Source organism: Pelodiscus sinensis, chromosome 26, assembly GCF_049634645.1.
Source record: "Pelodiscus sinensis isolate JC-2024 chromosome 26, ASM4963464v1, whole genome shotgun sequence".
Classification (NCBI taxonomy): Eukaryota; Metazoa; Chordata; order Testudines; family Trionychidae; genus Pelodiscus; species Pelodiscus sinensis.
Genome location: NC_134736.1, coordinates 301,057 through 320,570, shown reverse-complemented (window position 1 = coordinate 320,570; position 19,514 = coordinate 301,057). Strand labels below are relative to the sequence as shown.

At 45.6% G+C, this 19,514-nt stretch overlaps 1 protein-coding gene across 1 annotated transcript; it reads left to right on the top strand.

Annotated features, from left to right (window-relative positions):
- Positions 1–1,355: 1,355 nt before the first annotated feature.
- Positions 1,356–11,370, top strand: FOXR1 (forkhead box R1). Its single transcript, XM_006120927.4, has 6 exons — positions 1,356–1,618; positions 6,134–6,247; positions 6,809–7,023; positions 8,025–8,290; positions 9,548–9,780; positions 11,236–11,370. Exons 1-6 carry the CDS (start codon positions 1,498–1,500, stop codon positions 11,262–11,264), a joined length of 978 nt encoding a protein of 325 aa, XP_006120989.2. The 5' UTR covers positions 1,356–1,497; the 3' UTR covers positions 11,265–11,370.
- Positions 11,371–19,514: the final 8,144 nt, after the last annotated feature.

Here is a 19,514-nt window from a genome sequence, read left to right as displayed (position 1 = left end):
GAGTGTAAAATTAGGTGCTTCCTGCCCTACCATAGGGTCTCCACACATCAGAGCAATTTGGGAATAAGTAGAACTGATGCTTTTATACCTGATCATTCCAGAGCAGTACAGTTAAGTCAACTTAAATCCTTGTATAGACAGTAGGGATGTAAAGGGTCAACTGCTTAACTGGTTACCCAGTAAGCATTAGCCTTACTGGGGTAATCAGTTAATTTGCAGCCCGGCCAGCCTGGAGCCATCCATCACTCACATTGCACCACGGGTGGGCGTTGCTCCAGTCTGGCCAGGCCTGCTGCGCTGCAAGAACTCAGTTAATGTAACATTTAACTGGTTGATATCAATTCCTATGGGGATTTAAGGGAATCATGCCCAGAGGAGTCCCTTGACCAAATTAATCCCTGGGACCAGCACTTACCTACTCCAGGCATGTACTGGAGTACTCAATTCAGTACTAGTGCAAGACCATCGGAGGCCCTGAACAAGAATATTTTTGTTCCCACTCACACAACACAGGAGCCTCTTAAGCTTCTTAAGAATTGCTTAGCCTGCTCATGCCTAGCACCAGGTCTGCTGCTCTAGAAATACATTTGTATTAAAATGAGGCAAATACAAGAAAAATCATGCCATGCACTGACATGTACCCCCCCTCACCCAACTCGTGCTTAGCTCAGACATGGACCAGAACAGTCAAGTGAACAGGACAAGAGACAGCTCAGTTTCACTCCCCAGCTGTGTTCCATCTGCTGGTGAACTGGCAGCACAGTGAGATTACTAGGAAGGCTATTGATTTATCTTGGAGCTGGGGAGAAAAAGACAGTAGTGAGGGGGAGCAGAATAGCAATTTGTTGGAAGGGAAGGATCTGGGCTAGGAACAAGACAGGGAAGGGAAATGAGAAAGTAGAAACTGGGACTGAGATGAAAAAAGAGTAAAAAAGAACATGAGGTGTGAGAAGGAGAAAAGAAACTAAACTATTCAAAAAGGTTGAGAGGCAGAACTTCTCTGTGTCTTCAGATGTGCCTCAAAGTCCCCTATATGCCCTCCAAAAAGCCTCAGACCACAAGGCCACACACCCTTGGATGATCCTGTATTATGAACAGCTGCAAACATATTCCTTTACACTTACATTCTTCCAGAAACATTAAGCTACAGCTCTGCAAACTTAAGGAGCTGAGCACTTATCAAAAATTTAGTTTACATGAACAAACAAAGCCTCTCAGGTGATGGCTCTTATTTTCAAGTAGATTGCTCGCTTCACTGACACTAATCATCCAGTCCCTACTAGGATCTGTAATTGGTGTTTCACACTTTTAAATAGAGACCAATCCTTTAATTCCCCTAGTCAAATCTCTTTCTCTTTAAAGTGGGATCAAATCACATAGAGCAGAATTAGAAAGTTGAAAGTTATCCATGATTAACTCTGTGTGGCTTGCTCTGTAGCCTCCCTCCAACATCCAGGATCTGCAACAGTTGTGGGTTATTTTACAGATTATAAGAAAATGTATTTGAATTTTCAAAACAAAATGTTTTGGGAAAGTCTGCATCTAAAAAGTGGCCTTGAGGACTGGGATATGGAGGAGGAGCTCAAGCTAACCACCACCACTGATCAATTTCCTCAAGGTAAGGAGTTCTGAAAGGCTTGGGTTCTGGGTGGCTTGGTTATGTCTTTGTTCTTGTATCTGAAACTTCCAGGTGAAAAGCAGACTCTGGTGATGGAGATAGGAAATCTGTTCTAGGATGGAAGGGAAATTCATTACATTTAAATTATCCTGTCTTGATATCAGAGTTCAAATGCTGTAAAATTAGAACTTGCTCTTCTATAAACTTCAAAATTTATGCAAGTTTAGGAGACCCTGGAGATTAAGCTGTAAATAATTGATGACTACTGGGATAATAGGAAGATCAGTACAGAAAGCTATCAAGACTGGCTCATTGAAATAAAAATCTTCAGAGTGCATTTGAGAAAACATACTGGCACGTGATCGAACTATCTGCACTGACTGGATTGAAGCAGATTCTAATGCTGAAAACATGTTCATTATTCTTGTTCAACATTGTGAAAATATCACAGTCGCTTGCTAAAAGTTAGTCTTGTCTAAATAGGAATAATTTGGGGGAAGCTCAATGGCCTGAGTTACGGACGTAACTAGATGATTAGTGACTCCTCTGGCTTTTGAATGGAACCCCCTCCCCCAAGAACATCTATTTTATGTTGTGTCTAGTTAATATCTACTCCACCACTGTTGCTATGATTTGCTGCTTTGGTTAGTCTAATTCTAAATCTCTCTAGTGATGTCCCAGTCTCAATCAATTCTTCCAATATTGGGGTGGGGAACCTAAGGCCAGGGGCCAGATGCGGCCCCCAGGTTGTCTGGATCCAGTCCTTGAGACTCAGGGTTCTCCCCCACCACCAGCATTAAAGAGACTGTGTTGGTACTTCAGCCCCCCTGTGTGTGCTCCAGCCCCAAGATCTACTAGCCTGAGCCCCCTCCCCTAGGCTCTGGTGTGCAAGTGAAATATGGAGAGTGTCTTTCTCCTTCTCAGTTGGGGGCTATGTCAGTTAGGGTTGGGTTTTTTGTTTTGTTTTTTGCTTCTCCCTTGTGTGCAACCCTTGAGTACTTTTTCAGTGGGTCAGTGGCCCCCAACCCAAAAAAAGCACCCCCCCCCTTAATACATGCACTGTAGGACTTTGGACCATGCCAGGGAAAAGCTGGGACTGGTATCTCCCTAAAAACCTTATCGTCAAACTCAATATCCCCTCTAATCTTTCCCATACATGTGTGGAATAGATGTTTCTTGTGCACCAAGGCATGTGCAAATGTGCACCACCAGTAGAAACAAAAAACCCAAGCTGTGAGCGCTCTGCTAATCAGCTATGTGGCCGCACAAGCTCACAGTTTACAGGGCACGCAGGTCAGAATCTTAGGCTTGAGGCCTAAAATCTGACCCACAGCTAGGTTTGTGTTTCTCCTGGTGGTGCACATTCTACAGGGGTCCAAAGGCAGGATGAGAGTTCCAATGTGCAGCTATACCTCTGGAGAGACAAAGACGTCTTCCGGGGTACTTCATCTCATTTATCTACTTCTCTAGTTTTACAACAAGCTACATAAAAAGCACTACTGATTACAGTTCAAACTAAAATTTTATATGGACAATCACTTGTTGATACTATTCCTTTCGTGTATTTATAACTGGTTAAAAGATAGGAAACAAAGGGTAGGAATAAATGGTAAGCTTTCTGAATGGAGAGAAGTAAGGTCCTCAGGGGTCTGTCCTGGGACCAATCCTATTCAATGTATTTATAAATGATTTAGAGAAAGGGGTAAACAGTAAGGTGGCAAAATTTGCAGGTGATACCAAACTGCTCAAGATAGTTAAGACCAAAGCAGACTGTGAAGAGCTTCAAAAAGATCTCACCAAAGTAAGTGATTGGGCAACAAAATGGCAAATGAAATTTAATGTTGATAAATGTAAAGTAATGCACACTGGAAAAAATAATCCCAACTATACATACAATATGATGGGGACTAATTTAGCTACAACTAATCGAGATATTGGAGTCATTGTGGATGGTTCTCTGAAAATATCCACTCAGTGTGCAGCAGCAGTCAAAAAAGAAAATAGAATGTTAGGAGCCATTAAAAGAGGGACAGAGAATAAGACAGAAAATAACTTAATGCCTCTATATAAAACCATAGTACACCCACATCCTGAATACTGCGTACAGATATGGTTGCCTCATCTCAAAAAAGATATATTGGTGTTGGAAAAGGTTCAGAAAAGGGAAACAAAAATGATTGGGGGTTTGGAACGGGTCCTATATGAAAGATTAAAAAGACTTGGACTTTAGCTTAGAAAAGAGGAGACTAAGGGGGGATATGGTAGAGGTCTATAAAATCATGACTGGTGTGGAAAAAGTGAATAAGGAAAAATTATTTACTTATTCCCACAATATAAGAACTAGGGGCCACCAAATGAAATTAATAGGCAGAAGGTTTTAAAACAAACACAAGGAAGTTTTTCTTCACTCGGTGCACAGTCAACCTCTGGAACTCCTTGCCAGAGGATGTGGTGAAGGACAGGACTTTAATAGGGTTCAAAAAAGAGCTAGATAACCATTAATGCACCTACCCTCCAAGAATCTTAGCCAGAATAGGTAGGAATGGTGTCCCTAGCATCTATTTCTCTGTAGGTGGGTGACAGGAGAAGAATCACTTGATTACCTGTTGTGTTCCCTCCCTCTGGGGCATCTGGTATTGGCCACTGTTGGCAGATAGGATACTGGGCTGGACGGACTGTTGATCTAACCCAATATGGACATTCTTATGTTCTACTTTACATGCTGTACACTAGGGCTGCGTCTAGACTGGCATGATTTTCCGCAAATGCTTTTAATGGAAAAGTTTTCCGTTAAAAGCATTTGCGGAAAAGAGCATCTAGATTGGCACGGACGCTTTTCCGCAAAAAGTGCTTTTTGCGGAAAAGCGTCCGTGCCAATCTAGATGCACTTTTGCGCAAAAAATCTCCGATCGCCATTTTCGCGATTGGGGCTTTTTTGCGGAAAACAAATCTCAGCTGTCTACACTGGCCCTTTTGCGCAAAAAGACTTTTGCCCGAATGGGAGCAACATAGTATTTCCGCAAGAAGCACGGATTTCAGACAGCAGGAAGTCAGTGTTCTTGCGGAAATTCAAGCGGCCAGTGTAGACAGCTGGCAAGTTTTTCCGCAAAAGCAGCTGCTTTTGTGGAAAAACTTGCCAGTCTAGACACAGCCAGGGGTGGAAAGAATATGGCCCGTGGGCCAGATGCGGCTCACCATAGTCCCACAGCCTAGCAGGAGCCTCAGGCAGCCACACTCCCATACCTTGCTCAAAGGAACTGGCTGCTGTGGCCATGTGCTCTCTGCATGCCCCAGGATGGGGAGCTTCTCATGCTGCCCCTGCCTCTCAGCAAAATCTCAGACCTTGAATTGGTCAGAAACCAGCTGATGGGAGCTGGCTGGGCTGTGCTTGCAGCGCAGGTAGTACATGGTCCCTGCAGCAGGCTACTCTGACCAGGGTGCAGGGGTGGGGATGCAGCTGGCAGGGGAACCTGCCTAAAGATCCAGTTGTTACCTTAGGTGGCTCAAGCTAAGTGCCTCCTGGCAAGATCTTGTATGTGGCACCCCACCCTTTCCCGCATTCCAACTTTCTGCCCCAGGTTACAAATCAAATATTCTGCATCCAGGTCACAATCCCCTCCCAGAACCTGCATTTCCCCCCCCACACACACACCTCTCTTCTCCAAGGCAGAATCCTCTTCTGCATCCTATACCCCTTCCCAGACTAAGCATGTGAATGGTTAACTGGTTGACCAGTAAGTCTCATCCCTAACCAGTGGGAGCTGGAGCAGCTCCCCACCTATTGCAGGCAGGTGGGGGGAGGGAAGAGCACTCCAGCTCGGCTGGAACAGCCCCTATCTGAGGTGAGGGAAGGGGATGGGATTAAGCGGTCCCCTTGCTTGTCCCCACTTTAACTGGTTAAACATTATGGTTAACCAATTAAACAGAATTCTATATCCCTACCCCAAACTCATGTACTCCAATCCCCTGCCTCAGGTCACAATTCCCTCCATCACTCGAACTCTTTCACAGACTCTTTTTCCCTTCATGCCACCAGGCGTTAGCCCTCTACCCCGAGCTCCCTTCTGTGTAGCCCTTCACCACTTACCAAATCTTGGAGTGGCCTCCATCAAAAACTATTGCCCACCCCTGTTATATACTGAAATGTACATATAATATTTATATTCCAATTGACTTATAATTGTGATTAAAAAAAGAAAGTAAGCAATTTTTCAGTAACAGTGTACTGTGATACATTTGTGTTCTTATCTGATTTTTTCAAACAAGTAGTTTAAGTGAGGAGAAATCTGGGGGTACGCAAGACAAATCAGACTCCTGAAACCAGCACAGTAGTCTGGAAAGGTTGAGAGCCACTGATGGAACCCAATATGGATAACCCATCATGATGCAGAAAATGGCTTTTTTCCATATTAGACACATCCTCTGTCTCAAATCACTGATGCTTAGACAAGACAGGAGATGGGTGACAGTGCTGTCAGCTCACCACATTGTCTCTGAACTTCCATATCCCACCAGCTGTAAATGAAAAACTGAACCATCACATGCTGAAATGGCAGCGTGATCAACAAGTGCGCAGGAACTCGCTCACCAGGGAACTGTCCGAGACCCTTCCATCCACACAGTCTGGTGGTGAGACTTGAGCAGGGTGTAACCCGGGAGGAGGGCGGGGAGAGAGGGGGGCGGGCAGGGAGGGTTGGTGGCATTAGCAAATGTATTGGTAAAGTGGCATTCATTTAGCCTATGACAGAGAAGTGGACAAGCAACCGGGTGCACATCTGGGTCTGATCTTCTCCAAGGGTCAGAGGCAGTTAGGTCAGTGCTGATGGGAGTATTACATCCTACTTTCTCCATTGGATGCTGCAGACCAGCAGCCAGGGTGATTCCTGGGTGGTGGGAGTACATGCAGCTCTGGTGCTGTTGGCAGGGAAAAGGAGTTAAAACTCAGAAGGTGAGGGAGGGCTAACGCCTGGTGGCATGAAGGGAAAAAAACAATTTATTTTGCATCAGATATGGAGATAAATACTATTTTAGGGGAAAACAGCAACGAGTGTTGGGCTAGGAGAACCCTGACACTTTGGATTTATATCCTATTTAGCCTTTGCTCAGCCCTTTTCCCAGGCGACAGGAGTTCTGCTGTTGCAGAGGCCTCAGATGGTATCACTAGAGTGCTTTGGCTTCTTCTGTCAGCAGAATCTTATGTGCAGTCCCATCTGTGGATGTGGGTTAACCCCAATGTGGTTTGCCCCATTTCTGGCTGCCCCAGTGTGGACTTGCCAGCGCCCAGTAACCCAGAATTCTCAGTAGCTGATGCTCCAGGGTTTTCTTCTCCGAGCTCTTCCTTGAATTACTCCAACCTTGACTGTTCTGAGGAAGATCTGCTGTCATCATCCAGTGAGACAGAGAAGGTATGTGGCAGAGGGAAAAATGTGTGGATAGTGCTGGGCATTACAAGGAATGTGAATGACTAGTCGCTCCCCCCACTTGTTGCCTCTTTCTGATAGAGGCAACAAGGGGGGTGGGGTGGGAGAGGAAGCAGCACTGCATGGAGCCTGGGGCCAAACCTTCGGCTCCATTCGGCGCTGCCACTTTGAAACGCTGCATGCAACCCGAGGTCAACTGAGGTGACCCCAGGCTCCACGTGGTGTTTTAAAGCGGCAGTGCCGCATGGAACTTGGGGTCAGCGGAGGAATCCTCAGTGGGCTGACCCCGGGGTGCTGCCGCTTTGAAATGCCGCAAGGAGCCTGACGACAGACTCCTCACAGCATTTCAAAGCAGCAGGGCCGCATGGAGCTCAGGGTCAGCAGAGTCCCCAGGTGACCCCGGGCTCCAATGCAGTGCTTTTGCCTCTGAAGTGTAGCAACAGCCCTAGGGCGGTGGCACCCTATCGACTAATTGAATGGTCGAAGCAAAATACATCGACTAGTCGACTAATCAATTACTCAAAATTTAACATTCCGAGGCATTTCATGCTGAGAGTTGCTTGGTCTCTGTGATTGAAGCCTTCCAACATAGCACTAAGATGGCTCATGCCCTGTTTTACGAGCAGCAGAAGCAAATGCATATAGTCATCCAAAATTATGGCTAGCAGAAGGTTCAAGATGCTGGATTGGAGATGGGAGTCCTTCGTACCCACAGGGATAGCCCAGGTGGCAGCACATCTCAGGCCTGACACATAGGGAGGAGCTCATTCAGTAACACTGACAATATGTGATTGTTCTGCTAAAACTAACAGAAATGGGTTGGGTAGCATTCTTTGTGATGGGAACACATCACCACTGCGAACTGGACTGAGGTCCAAGCTCATTACACACAGGCCACTGACATGCATTTCCTCACACACCACATCCCAATTTACTGTTGACTTCATGCAGGCCTAACCCATCTCTTTCATCCTCCCTCTGCCTAGTTCACTGAGGATGAAGCTGCTTCAATGATGGACACTTCACTCTTTCAAAAAATGAAGATTTCCAAGCCTAAGGCTGCTGTGACACCCCAGAAACCAAAGATGCCCAGATCTCAGAGCAAGAAGCTCAAGTACATCCTGCAGGCGAGCACCAAAATAAAAGGGGGCTGGCCTCGCCCCCCCCTTAATTACTGTATCCTCATCACTGTGGCCCTGCGTAACAGTGCAGAAGGCAGCATGACTGTGCAGCAGATCTACCAATTCACACGGTACCCACAGCCCTTTCAACTCCCCATTCCCCGCATGCTGGGATGGAGGGTGTTTGAAGAGGCATGGGTACAAAACTGTTCTAGCTTTTATTGGGGAGGAAGAATGATCTAGTGGCTAGGGCGCAGAACTGGAAGTCAGGATTCCTGGCTTCTAGTCTCAGCTCTATTAACTCTCCAGGAGACATTAGGCAAGTTGCTTCCCTGATGTTCCCATTAGAGATGACATGCATTTTATTTAAATGTCCAAGTTCAAGAGTTTTCAGACTTGGAGTTTTAGTTCTGGCCTGTGGCCACTTAAAATTGCTCTGTTAAAACAGTCCACCTGAACCTAATGCTTCAGGGCATAATGTAACCCTTTTCTGAGGCCCAGCCCCTGCTAACTCCAGCCTCCCTTCACTCCCCCCTCCCCCCATCACTTTCACCAGGCAGGGGCACTGGGTTGGGGTGCAGGTCTGGTCTTGGATTAAGGGATCTGGAGTATAACAGGGGCTCTGAGCTAAGATTGGGGCAGGCAGTTGCAGTGCTTGAGGGGGTTCTAGGTGCAGGCTCTGGGAGGGTGTTTGGATGCAGGGGTGCTCAGGACTGTGCAAGAGACTTGGGGTACAGGAGGCAGGGTTTCAGGATGTGGGCTCCAGCGGGACACTACCTACCTCAGGTGGCTCCTGGGTGGTGGTGCAGGGAGCTGAGGCAGGCTCACCCCTGCCCTGGTCTTACACCACTCCCAAAAGCAGCTAGCAAACTCCATCCCAAGTCCTGTTGTGCCCTCTCTCTGCTCGGTGAAGATAGGATACAGGGTGGGAGAGGAGGTACCTTGACAGGAGGTACCTTGACAGCAGTGCCCGTCTTTTTCCTTCCCTGCCTTGCACAGCAAGCAGGAGGCTCCCAGAGGAGTGCGGGGGGGGGGCGGGGGGGAGAGAAAGTTCCAAGGCAAAGGGCAGGAGATGCGTAGCAGCAGAGGGAGGGGCAGATGAAGTGCCTGCACTTGATAACAGTCTCTTGGCCAAACAAGTCAGGATCACTTGTTAGAGGCTCCAAGATCTACCAGTAGATCCCGATTTACTGGCTGGTGAACACTGGTATAGAGGCTAGGGAGGAATTTGCATCCTTGTCTATCCAGGTATGTTCCGCAAACCATCAGGTGCACTCTGGCTGTGGTAAGAAACACTGAGTTCATGATTAGAGTGGCCTGTGCAGCAATCCTGTGCTCTGAGCTTGTCTTGCTTATGAACCCAGCTCTGCGCCCTTCTCTCTCTGCAGGCAGCACTTTCCCTTTTTCCAGACTGCTCCAGATGGCTGGAAAAACACCATTCGTCACAATCTGTGCTTCAGTAGCAGCTTTGAAAAAACCATGCACTTCGTGTGCAATGAGGGTAACCGTAAGTCCCGCCTATGGAAGCTGACCCCAGAAGGCTGCAGAAAGTTCCAGGAGGAGGTACAGACTCTATCTGAAGAGGCTCTTGATTTAGTGAGCCAGAGCTTGAGCCAACCAGGTATATACCAAAAGGCAAATGCCCCCACTGAGGCTTTGGAGCCAGGATGAGTAGTGCTGGAAAGCAGTGTCTCCCATGACTTTGTGGTTACTCTAGCAAGGGAGCTGTAGAGGTAGTATGTATATGGACAGAGAAAGTGCAAATACAGAGGGCTAGACTGGGTGGGTTTGAAGAAAGCTGAAAAATATGGTTTCTCCAGGTTAGAGCCCTGTCAAGTAAAGTTACTCCTGTGTCTCATTTAGCTGTAACTGAGGCCAGGAGAGAAGTGGGAAAGATTTTTCCTTTTTGAATTAGAGAAATGCTCTTGGTAACTCCTCTGAAGATTATTCCTCTTCACCCCATACTTGAAACTCCTTGCGTGGCTGGATTAGCAATCTCACGTCTGTAATTTCCAGTGTTGAGTGAGTTACTTCCCCAAACTGCAGAGGGTGTTACTGATTGCTGAGGGTGACTAGGTGAATTGCACTTTGAAGTCCAGGCCAACGAAATGACGCGGCAGAACAGTATGAGGAACCACTCTTGTGATTTGGAACACAGAAGGCCTCTACCTAGATGGTCTTAGATGGTGCTGTCTCATAGCTTTGGCAAGCCAATTTTAATATGGATGCCTAATATCCACACAAGGCATCCCTGTTGTGGGGGGACCTCAGGAACCTGGAGGCCAATTAACTAAGAGAAACTCAGCTATGAACAGGATTAAATTCCTGGCTGCCTAAGAAATGTATCTTCCAGCTCATACTAAACGACAGGCTTGGTCATTTAGAAGTATTAAATCAAAATAGAAGTATTAAATTGTTGGGACAAGCGTTCATTGTGGCAGATGATTCTGAGAGCAGGACACAGATAGTAATGTTGGTAGAATGCTGAATATCCCTCTTACGCTCTACAGCAGGGCTACTCAACTTTCTGGCCCCCAGGGCTTCCAGTGATACTCACTGCAAATGCTGAGGGCCACAACTTAAGTGTGGTTGCATATGCATGCAAATATAAATGCAAACAGCTTATTTCACACCGATGGGCGTGATTACAAAGATTAAGCCTTACACTGTGGTGCTGGACCCAAATATGGCCAGTGTGAGCCAGTCAGCTCTCAGGCTCTACCCATAAGGCTAAGCAGCCTACACTTCTGGCACCTCCTTCCTGGGGGCTAGAAATGCTGACACCCTGTACCCGTCTGTTCCTGCCAGCTTGTCTGCTTGCATCTTTCAATGCTCACCCTGCCTGGGTGACAGCTTGTCATTGTGGAGCATATTCCCAGTGAAGACCATGTTCAAAGGATCCTACCTGCGGGCCACGTGTTGAGCTCCACGTAAACCCAAACCACACCGTGGGCCGCAAACAAACAGGCTGTGTCCGCATGTTGAGTAGCCCTTCTCTAGAGCCAGAACCTGGCTGGGTCACAGCCCAGGCTCAGCTATCAAACTACCTGCTCTCTCTCTCTTACTCTTGTTGCAGAACAGATGAGATCTTTGTTCAGCCTCTGATCCTTGCTGCCCCGTTACAGCTGATAGACAAGGACCAAGTGGCTCCGAAGCAGGCTTATTTTCTCCCATGCTGCTACAGACAACTTCAAGCAATTGCAAAATGGAGCCCTAGATGTGAATGTAAACTCTAGGGACTCAGCCCTCCAATCAGAGGGAACTAGGGTCACGCCTATCACCCCTCTAAATGGCTTGCTGGGGCAGGCTTTGTCTTTGGTACATACATCAAGAAGGAGTCTAAAGTAAAGGATTTTCATGGGAGAACATGGAGTAGGAAAATCTGATCCTCTTGACTTTCTAACCATTCCTCCCCTTCAGTAGTTCAAAGAGTAGTCATTGAGGCCATGATTCACTGGCTGCGAATGGTCAGAGCTGGTTACATCTGAGGGAAGATTATACTAAAGCTTCCTGCAATCTTGAATCTCAGGGCTTTAATTTCAACAGCCATTCCCAGCTGTTTCTATGAAAAACATTCTCTTTCCCCTCTACAAGAAGAGTATGGGGGGAAGTTGGTTACATTTTTGTATCTTTTAAAAATTCCTTATATTTATTCTGCACTTATTGTTTTGTAGAGTATGCTGAAGGTACAAAGCATTCAGGGCTGCTGAGCTATTAAAAATGCCCAACCAACTGTGGAACACAAAGCACAGAGTAAGATCTAACACAGAGTTCAGGCATTCCTCCACTGCAGCAATTTACAAATAATAATATGATAACTTTATTTTGCTGATGTTCCAGCAAACTAGCACTTTAGGCTTGGTTTTTTGTTTTGTTTTTTTTAAATAGTCACACAAAACAAGACCACACCACAAAAAAAATTATCTTCATTGCCAGTGGTAGGAGACACAAAGATGACCTTAAATAGGGTGGAAGGGAATAAGGGGAAAACTGGGCTATTATTCTCCTGCCTCTCCATAACAGAGGCTGAAGCTTGCTGTTTAAACAGAGAAACAGATTTAGTTTTTTGGTCTCAGGACCAATGATGTAACCTGAGCAAAAATGTGGCAACTGAGGGGAAAGGGAGTGTGCCACTTGTTTAGCTATTTAATATGAAAGCCTAATAAGTGCACCAGATAAATGTCTTTGCAAAAGTCCCCTCCCCCCTTGTTGCTGACACTAAAGGATTGATCTATTTAGTTATTTACATCACCATAGGCCTAGATTGAATCTAGTGCCTGACAACCTCACAAGCAACCACTCTCCAAGAGGCAGAGCAAGAACCTGCTGTCTAAACATGTGAACACTTAGGCTCTTTCTAGCTATTTCAGAGATGGCATGTGAGATGTTATACAAATCACTTCTACTCCATCTTGCAAATAAAACACAGAGATGAAGTTTTCTTATGCCAGAGATGAGAGACTTTACATTTATAACCAGAGCACTTTTGAGTCTGGTTGGAAGGAGCCAAAGAGGGAACAAGAGTGGAGACCGCACAAAGGAATGCTTAAAACATTAGAAATCAGTATCCTTTTAACACTGTAAGTTTTAATAGGTGCCTGGCAAGTTGACAGCTGATAAAGACTTTTACACTTCTAAAATAAAGTGACATTTTAAACCATTTAATTTGATCCCTACCATAGGCTCAGGCCTGTAGAGCCAGCAGCATGGTGGCAGCTTCCTTCTCTAAAGAAGGGCAGGTAGAGGCTTGTATATGTTAGTCTTGGGGACAAGTTAGATCAGTTCAACTCCCTAGTGGGGATAGCACAATTCAGAAGTTTTACTCCCACAAGCTAAGTCAAAACTAATAGATTGTTAGAAATGTACACACTAGGGCATTGCACCCTTTTAACTACATTGGCATAGATTTAACAAAATCAAAAGCTATTCAGACCTGTCCTGAAATACAGTCTGGAACAGATGTTAAGAATCTCCTACCCCTTCTAAGTCATCAGGAGTCCAGTTTCTTTGTGGAAAAGGGGGCAGCATGTGTGCATGGCAAGGGAAGACTAGCCATAGAGGCTTGGTGTATTTAGGACATAACATGAGTATTCTCAAGTAACATTTGACTTGTTCTCCATATAAGAGTGAAAAGAAGGTTGCATTGCTTTACACACAAAGTTCATCTTCACTAGCCTCTTGCTGGCAAAGACCCTTTTGAAGTTTGCATCAGTTAGTCAAACGAAGCAAGAGGAAGAGTCAATGTCATGTCAGCCAGGTCACAGGGGCTGAGTCATAGACGATATCAATCTCAGGCTGTGTCTACACTGGCACATTCTTGCACGAAAACGGCCGCTCTTGCACAAAAACATGCCGCCTGTCTATACTAGCTGCGCGTTCTTGCGCAAGTAAACTGATGTTGTACTGTAGAAAATCAGGGCTTCTTGTGCAAGAACTCTGACGCTCCCTCTCAGGAAGAAGCCCTCTTGCGCAAGAGCTCTTCCAGAAGAGGCCAGCATAGACAGGCAACATGAATTTCTTGCTCAAGAAGCCCCCATGGTTAAAATAGTCATCAGAACTTTCTTGTGGAAGAGAGAGTCTACACTGCCATGGATGCTCTTGCGCAAAAGCACATGGCAGTGTAGACACTCTTGTGGAAGAGTTTTTGCACAAGAACGTTTCCGCAAGAGTTCTTGCGCAAGAAGCCACCAGTGTAGACGTAGCCTCAGTGTTGCAAAAGTAAGAAGAAGAATGGGTAGTTTTGTGGCCAAGCCTGAACCCAAGAAGATCAGGTTTTATTGTCCAGCAAAGCTAGTATGAAAGTACCAGCGTATAAAGATTCCAAGCTGGTTAGCTTCCATGTAAGGTGGGCCCCCTAGGCTGTAACTCTGGCATCCACACTTACATAAGCAAATGAGAGCTCTAAGTCTATGAGCTAGAAGACCAGTGAGTCAGGAGCTCTGTACAGTTTTTGGCAAATTCCTTCAATGCACAGGCAGAGGCTGGCTGGGGCCTTGATCACGAGGTCTAGTGCTTCCGTTCCCTTTTCACCTTTCTGTACTGATGCCCTTGCACCACAGAAAAGACCACCTATCTTTTCCTCTCAGCACCCTCATAAGTTTCAGAAATAATTACAAGTGAAGAACACTTTGTCTTCACTCAGTAACTACGTGATTCTCTGCAGCTGCACCTAAGTGACACAATCAGTCAAGAAAGACAGAGCCAGCCTCAACATGGGAATAAGACTGACCTTTAAGAGAGAGAGTCTTCCTGCAGGAGCTTAGTATCCTATCATTCACTCCTTCTCAATTGCACAGCTGCACTACCATTAGTTCCACTGATGCTGCTGCTAGTGAGAAGATCAGGAGTAGGTAGTCTTCAAAATAAGAGTGGGCTGCATAGTTCTGGAAGTTCAGTGTACATGAAGAAAATTTAACATACTTTTGATTTGCTGGAGCAGAGCAGCAGCTCCTCCTTGGGATAATGTTTCCTGAAGTCAAATAAGACTGGCTTTTGATAGGAGTCCTCAATTGTTGCAGTTTCCCAAGATGCTGTCTTTCTCTGTATGTGCAAACTGGCATGGGATTAGCTACTGGGGGCACTTCTTTACTGAAGCAGATTTTCTATTAGAAGCCTTGGATAAGGCAACTAATGGAGATGCTGGTTTTACTGGAGCGGAAACCTTGGGTGCAACAGCTGCCATTAATAGAGGGAATACAGGTTTTCTGGGAAGAGTCTTGACTGTGAAAGCCCACAGGATCACAACACCAACATCAGCCAATGGGGGTACAGAAACAAAGGCTACAGGCTGAAGTCTGCAGGACAGTGGCCAGGGCCACTTCCTTTACTGAATTATATTTTTCTAGTGAACACCATAGATGCAGCAGTTACTGGGGGTACTGAAATACACTGTTCAGAGGAGGTTTGTAGGGCAGCAGGTACTGGGGGCTTTGGTTTTATTGAAACAGGTTTTCTAACAGCTGCCTTGGATGGAGGAGCCAGGAATGCACTGGCTTTCCTGAGACTCCCATATTGGGGCATCCTCAGTCCCCTACAAAGAAATCTCTGTGGGACGAGGGAGCCATGGGAGGGGCTTGTGGCTGCCTCATCCCCGTGGACTGGGTCCCACCTCCGGCCTCACTTCTGAGGTGGGGGGAAATCAGCCCCAATTCCCGCTGTCAGCTGGAGCATGGGGGAGGGAGCCTGGGGCAATGTGCCGCTCCTGCCTTCCGCCAGCTGGCTGGAGCATGGGGGAGGGAGGCAGACTGGGGCAATGCACCATCCCAGCCTCATGCTTAGTTGGAGGACCATGAGGGAGTGTGTTTGTACCTTTTACACCCCTGCTGCATACAGGCCTGATCCTGTTATGGGACACACCAGGGTGGGGTTTACACACCTCCACAAATGTGGCTGCACTAAAGATGTTAAATATCAAGTAATTTACTAGTTGATAGTCACTTCTGCATTCCTCCTTTGAAATGTACAAGAGCCCCCGCTGGAAGTCTTGTACATTTCAAAGGAGGAATACCAAACTCCGCCTGCAGCCCAGGGCTAGCAGGAAGTCCCGCTGACTCTGGGCTGCACATGGTGTGCCAGCTTTGAAATATACAAGAGTCCCCAGCTGGGGCTCTTGTGCATTTCAAAGTGGAAGCGCCCTCATGGAGCTTTGATGCGCAGCTGCTTTGAAATGCCACATGGAGCCCAGGGTCAGCTGAGGACTGATCCCAGGTTCCGTGCAGCATTTCCTCAGAACCCAGGCTGATTCCAGGCTCTGTCTGGTTTGAAATGCTATGCTGGGACCCGGGCTCAGCTGGGGAGTCCCCAGCTGCCCCTGGGCTCCATGGAGACGCGGCCCCTTTGAAAGGATGCCTTGGCATTTCAAAGCAGCACTGCATGGAGCTGACCCCAGGCTCCATGTGGTGCTGCCTCTTTGAAACGTTGTGGCGGCGTTTCAAAGGGGCAGCACCGCACAGAGCCCAGATACGGGCTCCGTGCGGCACTGCCTTTTTGAAGTACCCCCTTCTCCCTCCCCCCCCTTTGCTGCCTCTATTTGACAGAGGCAGCAAGGATGGGGGGAAACAACTAGTTGACTCAACTATCCGATAAGCAGATACTCAACTATTCCTTAACATCCTTAGGCTGCACATTAGATTTTGTGGAAACAAAGACAACAGATCACTCCAGTGAAGCTGTGCTTTGGTTGGTGTTAGCTGCGTGTATCCTTGACACTGGGGGGAAAGGCGGGTCCCGCCTTTTCCCTTGTTTAGTTCCTTTGGACAGCTTATTAGGCAACAGTATCTTCAACTCCAAAACTATAATCCTATTACAAACCAGAGGAGGCTCCCTGTGAGCTAGAGTACTGGAGCTTTAACTCAATGGGGTGTAGCCACCAGAAAACAACTGTTACACACTTCATCAAAGCTGAAATTCCATATACTAGAGAGCATGGCATACACATGCAGTAGGCTCACTGATACTCAGACTTTAGGGGTTCAGGAGCCAAATCAGTGACCAACCTAATTCAAAAGAGCCATAGTAGTATGAATTCACTGTTTCATTTGCTATTTTTAATATACATATTTTCTCACAGCAAAATGACCAAGTATTCTACAACTGATAAATAAAAAAGTAAATAGCATCCTGATTGGTTAGTAATGAAATCACAGTGCTGTAATGTCATGTATTGCAAAGAGCTACAGGAGACATATTAGAGATGCTTGCAGCTCCAAACCTCAGTTTGAGTATCACTGCACTAGCTAATGCATAACTCCACAGTACCCTGCCCACCCTGATTAACATTGCCAACCTAACCATAGGAGCCACGCTATGTAGGAATAGTGGCAGGGTTTCCTATTCTACACAACCCATATTTACCACTTGCCATCTTGCTCCTTGGGCAGAGGGGAACTGACTGCTTCTCTTGTGTCAGAATTGCTCCCATGATGTTCATATGGCTCACATAGGAGTATTTGCTGAGATCCTGTTTTGTATCTGGTACACAGTCAAAGAAAAACATACACTAAAACCAAGAATACACTACACACATCAATCAAACTTGCTCCTCTCTGATGTTTTCAGCTCACTAGCTCTGCTGAAGCAACACATGGAGTCAACCTATCAATAATAACAGAGAATATCTAGGGCTACGTCTAGACTACATGCCTCTGTCGCCAGAGGCATGTAGATTAGGCTACCAGACATAGGAAAATGAAGTGGCGATTTAAATAATCGCCGCTTCATTTAAATTTACATGGCTGCCGCGCCGATCAGCTGTATGTTGGCTCAGCGCAGTAGTCTGGACGCGCGGGTGTCGACATCTAAGGCATTTGTCAACCACCCAGGTATGCCTCCTGGAATGAGGTTTATTCCAAACAAACAGCTGATCGGCTCAGCGTAGCAGACACGTAAATTTAAATGAAGCGGCGATTTAAATAATCGCCGCTTTATTTTCCTATGCCTGGTAGCCTAATCTACATGCCTCTGGCGACAGAGGCATGTAGTCTAGACGTAGCCTAGGTTGTCACTGGTTAGACAGTGCTCTTCTTCTATTGCTACTGTATTATACTTCTTCAGGATTATTATATTTTGCTAACACTCCAGTGTACTTCAGAGCAAGAGACAGGTCAATGTTTGCAAGCAACTGTTATCTATATAAACCATTTATCAGAGAGCAGGAAATATCCTCTAGTGAGTCTCTAAAGCTAAGTTCCAACAAACTCCCAAAGACATTTCACCTCAAAGAGAGGTTTGTTGGTATTCAGCCAAGTTTCTCCTTTCCTTAATTTCTATTTATTCTATTTTCTTCCTTGAAGCATCCTGAAGAAATTCCTTCTCCATGGCATTTACATCCCTTTGCATACTTGTACACAACTGTCACTGCCTCATTTTAGTTAGTTTTACAAGTTCCCAGCTCCTCATGTAGCAGCAAATAAAGTATTCTGAAAGATGATGTTCTCTACAGCACTAGGAAAGCACACCTACAAGACTCACTCTCCATAGTTTAGGGAGCTCTGAACATAGAAATATCAGACAAGAAATACGTATTTTCACATGATTTCCACATAGTTTACAAGCCATTTGTTATTACTCACTACACCCTATCTGATGATGTAAAAAGCACATGGACCCCTCCTAGCATTAACATGCTGCAATGTGCATTTGTGCATGCACTCACACGTATTCTAGAGTGTGCTATGCAAGAGGGAGATAACCAAGCTTTAAAACGGAAAAGGCTTTTACCTTACAAGACAATGGAAAACTCAGATAGGCCATCAGATTAGCAGTTATTTTTTCAGGAGATGGCTGTGGGAAAAATGGAGAGGATGTTTATGAAAAATGCTTGCACCAGACCTTTTTGGCAACAGTTCCACTAGTAGCAGCAATGGTGGAAAACCCTGATACACACTGGAGTAAAAAGTTGACCCATAGACAACCCTCCCAATAAACCAACAACAAAACCCACACCAGTTTCTTATAATATGTATAATCTTTTTGCAAGGAGGCCTAGAAAATACATGGTGGTAGAAATGCTGCCAGCAGCTGCTTATGCCACATCTATGCTAATACTCCTACCACAGAAGCTGTATCACTAGCAGTGTACCTGGTTGAGATTCCCAAAGTCTAGTGAAGTTCAGCTGTGCTCTAAAGGTCATTGTTATAATTATAGTTAATCAACTAGACCTTAGCTGTGGGAATCAAGTTTATGCAAGAGCAGAAGCTAATCCATAGTTAAGGCGGCAGTATTTTCAGTTCTGAGAAGAGTACTTCTAGAGGGGAGGGGAGTTGAACTTACTGCTTATGTTATGAAAACTCTGTACAAACATTAGATATATTTCATATGGGCTGTGAGAATTAAGTGTCATTTCTCCTTCACAGTGGGGAAACTGAGGCACAGGACAGTGACATGACATGACCAAGGTGGTACAGGAAATCACTAAGTGATGAGAAAAAACATGGAAGTCCTGGCTTCTGTGGCAATAATATTTAGCTCTGAAGTTTCTCTGCCGGAACTTCAGTTAGTGAAGAAATCCATAAGATTTTACAAAATGCTAATATAAAAACTATTTGGCCTAAACTATAGTATCTAATGATCTTCTTTAAAATACAGCTAACTTAATTGCAATGAACATGAAATTTGTTCAAATACATTTATTTTCAGCAACTTTTTTCTACTTCTATAAGTTACTCCTGCCAAGTAAGGAAAACAAATCACACCCATCATCCCCAGTAATTCACAGATGCCCAGCATCTCATAGGACAGTTTCTAATGAGGAAATCCAGAGCTACATTTAATTGGTGTAACAGCTACATTTACTGGCTTGCACAGTCATAGAAGGAATAGTTATCTTATTTGAATATAAGAAATATATAAAGAAA